At 34.7% G+C, this 3,869-nt stretch overlaps 1 protein-coding gene across 1 annotated transcript; it reads right to left on the reverse strand.

Annotated features, from left to right (window-relative positions):
• Positions 1-322: 322 nt before the first annotated feature.
• Positions 323-3,375, reverse strand: LOC127843137 (uncharacterized protein KIAA1958 homolog). Its single transcript, XM_052372979.1, has 2 exons — positions 2,253-3,375; positions 323-1,875 (listed from the first exon to the last, which is right to left on the reverse strand). Exons 1-2 carry the CDS (start codon positions 3,119-3,121, stop codon positions 1,539-1,541), a joined length of 1,206 nt encoding a protein of 401 aa, XP_052228939.1. The 5' UTR covers positions 3,122-3,375; the 3' UTR covers positions 323-1,538.
• Positions 3,376-3,869: the final 494 nt, after the last annotated feature.

Consider the following 3,869-nt stretch of genomic DNA (forward strand, 5'->3'; position numbering starts at 1 on the left):
CTTCACCATCGTTATAAGCAAGAGGTTTTTAACGACCGCCCGTTTAAGCTACATCCGTTATTTCTAAATGCTTGTTGAGAAGACCATTCTTTTACACAATAACATATATTATATGATGTTTACACTTTCATATGAAAACGTTGATAACATGAAATGCACAGTAAGACACGGGCGAATGTCATGACAACAATAATTTGATATTTGCACTTTAATGACAACAATAATTGAGTGCTCACAGTAAGATGATGATTAAGAGGCCACATTTACATATATAGAGGATATTTGTTGGTTTCGGTAGCATATCGAATTTAATTCACGAGTGATCATAGAAATTTATATTTTCACGAGTGGCGTAGCCACGAGTGAAAATATTTTTTTCTATGATCACGAGTGAATTAAATTCGATATGCTACCGAAACCAACAAATTTTCTTTTTATTTTATGCTTATTTTTGTAGTTTTGTTAATTTTCCGAATTTGCCTCATTAAGTTTCCCCGTGGGGTGCCTCAATTTTTAGAACGCACAAAGAACTTACTACACAAGAAAATAGTTCACATCTGTAAAAAGTGTATTACTATTAAAATCAATGTTTTATTCAACATATATCTTTTTCATACTTTATACATTCAATATTATTACAAACAATAGTTTAATTTAAATTATTACGAAATTAATAGTGTTGCATATACTGGCGTAGTAATTTGTGTATTCAACTGATCTCAAAGTTACGAAAGTGCTCGCCATGTTGAACAACACTTTTACGACTTGCTGGATTAATAACACATAACTGGATTAAACTAGGAACGCAAACATATTTCAACAGTGTTTTTGTGCTAAATGGTTTCGATATCAATCACTGTCACTCTCTGCAATAAGACGGATTCGCTTGTAGTGTCGCTGTACAGGGGAATCTACGGTTACCGCCGGTGTACGGGATGGAGATTGCCTCTGGTGATTGACTACGTTCTGTGTCTGGGAAAGGCCCATGTAAGATTCAGAGTTGTGAAAATTAAATGTTACATTGCCCTGGAAATGTGAGTTGACAAAAAATCCTCGGGCCATCGGAAAATCACTTGATGCAGGTGTGGCTGACGCAGTGGCAGTGGCTGTGCGGTTGTGCTTTTCAACTGACTGGTTTGAATGAGAAAGTATTTTTGAAATATTTTTTGACTGTTCCTTGTTCAAACTGCTGTAATTATTTAAGCTGTTAATATTTCTGTGCCCTGAAATCTGTATTATTTGATGAGCAGGAACATTCTCGTCATTCAGCTTCTGAATCAAGTGCTTTCTTGCACTGAAAAAAGTTTATTTCTATGGTAAAAATAAAATCAATATTCAACGGTACACATGACATATTACATAAGATATAAGTTGTAATTGTTTTGTGTGCTCTTGAAACACTTCAATAAATACATGGTGGTCTGTCAAGTACTGGATGTAATGGAACCGGAAAGTAGAGGAATAGTACTAGTCGAGTACAGGAGATTTTATGAATTAAAATTTTGAGTGTTGTAGCATGTAAATTGGACAAACAACACCTATTTAATAAATGGGAGGTAAGTGATTTTTATTATATATTTTAGTCTTGTTATGAAAGTAGTGTATATAATATGGGGTTTTGACCTGTATGGGGTGATTCTTGGCTCTTGAATACCAGCATCTGTTTTCATCTCGGTCATTATGCTGTATAGCTTGTTTATTCCCATGGCAGACTTCCTGAACCAGCATTGCTGTGTCTTGTTGCCAGGAGTTAAGAAGAAGGGGCTGTCTTCTGTCATCATGTCAACAGGGCGTTTGTCGGCATATAGCTTGTAGAGATGCACCGGATCTCTGTCAGGTTGTTCGGGAACTGCATATGCCCGTGGCTTGACTTTCCTATGAATAGTTAAAATGTGTGTTGCATTAAATGTTTTGTTTAAATTAAATACTATTCCACCAAAAGTGAAGTCTACTGTATATTAATAATACAAATAAGAATTATATTGTAAAAAAAGGTCTATAAATTCACTTGTGATAATAGAAAATATATATTTTCAATTGTGGCTTCGCCACTCGTAAAAATAATAATTTCTATGATCACTCGTGAAATAAAATCGATATTCTACCTTAACCAACAAATATCCTCCATGTTTGTATTATTTTTACTAAAGAAAAATTCCATTTAAATATTTTATAAACAGTACCAGTTTTTATATAAATAAAAAATTATCAATTCAGATTTGTGTACAAATATATTAAAGTAGGAAAATCACCTTATATCCCTAGGATTTTCACCAGTACGGGTTTTTGTCTGACGCTCAGTGTCGAAGGTGATGAATTCTTCACCAGTTTCAAAATCGATTCCAAGGCTGACATCACCCCAGCATAGGGTGTGAATTTCCTTGCCGGTTCTCATCCCAAAATGGGTTGTACATATAAGCCACAGTGAGTGTAATAGAGCTCTTGGGCTTGATTCTCCCAGAGTTTTAGCTGCGTACATAGCTTCAATATGTTCATTTGTTAATGCCTGGGCTTGATGCGGTTTATTTCCATAACCTTCTTTTTTCAGAGCTTTTTGTTTACTTTTTAATACTTCCCTCACTTTGGCAAATTCAGGGTCATTTATCAAAGAGTGCTTGTAGTTCATGTGCCTTAAATGCCTGTCGATTGAGCTTAAAAATGCCCTCAAAGATGTGGGTTCATACTCTGATCCATCTTTTTTAGTCACACCCAACAAAAACTCGCAGACCAGAGGGTTCAATTCATGAGGAGGTATATTTTCAATATTTCTTGCCTCATTTTTGTGACTTTTTAGGAAAGTTTTGAAAAGTCTGATGTCATTGTCGGTTTTCTTTTTTGTATTTAAATTTTCGTTTTCAAGCAGAAAGCTATCCACACTTACAGATCTGAAATTCCTTGTTGGTGTTGATGTTGGGTTTTGTTCTTTTTCTTCCTGTGTTGATGCTGTTACCAGTGGAAGTGGGGCTGATGTTGCTGCTCCTGCTGTTGGTGCTGCTGATGTTATTTCTTGTGATTTTGAAGCGCTGTCATCATCTTGTTCATTCATTTCATTAAAAAAGTCATCAAAGTCAAAGATATTTGAGAAAAGAAGATTTATTTCATTGTTTTCCAATTCATCCATTGTTGTTAAAGAGTTAAGCAGCAGACGAAATAATTATGTTTAAGGGAGGTAAATGTGTGTTTCAGGTTCAAGTAGACTAGTCTCCCTTGAATGAAAATTGCAATTGAGGCTCACCATGGGGTTATTGGGGAAGTAGTTCCAGTATCTAACTGAAACAGTGAAAAATAACGATATTTTTCACTGTTATGTTTCACTGTTTGAAACAGTGAAATACCACTTTTATTTCACTGATATTTCTCTATAAACCACCGGAAAGCATAAAATAAAGAAGAGTATTTGTTGAGTATATAACATTGCCACATTATATTACACATAAACTCACACTGTCCAAGCGATATTAACACTACATTGACAAGTTAAGCAAAACTAATCAACACGCGTGTTAATATTTTATTTTTTGCATCATGTATATTCACGTTCAATACAGTTGCAATGAAAAGGGTGATTATCTCCGTTGAAACACGGTCCGTTTGTTATGTCCAATTCATAAAAAAACTAAGAGTATTTAGAAGTGTGTTGTAATTGTTGTTGCAGCATGCAGTACACTAACAATAAATACCATTATATAATCTTACAGTTTGGCTTATATGCTGCCAACCTCTATACATGTAGGTGTGTACAACTGATGCATTCAAAGCGTTTATCTAAGTTAACTCATTGTTTGATTGATGGAAATTTTAACACTTCTGCCGATATAACTGATACCACGCGGACCATTTATCAAATCTTAGCTGGCTCATGAAGTTTC

Source organism: Dreissena polymorpha, chromosome 8 (genome assembly GCF_020536995.1).
Source record: "Dreissena polymorpha isolate Duluth1 chromosome 8, UMN_Dpol_1.0, whole genome shotgun sequence".
NCBI lineage: Eukaryota > Metazoa > Mollusca > Bivalvia > Myida > Dreissenidae > Dreissena > Dreissena polymorpha.

Bases quoted from the DNA above. Each gene is read 5' to 3' on its own strand.
- LOC127843137 (XM_052372979.1), bottom strand. From the start codon at position 3,121: ATGGATGAATTGGAAAACAATGAAATAAATCTTCTTTTCTCAAATATC. The intron at 1,876-2,252 runs GTGATTTTCCTA...AACTATTCATAG, and splicing joins GAAAATCCTAGGGATATAAG to GAAAGTCAAGCCACGGGCAT.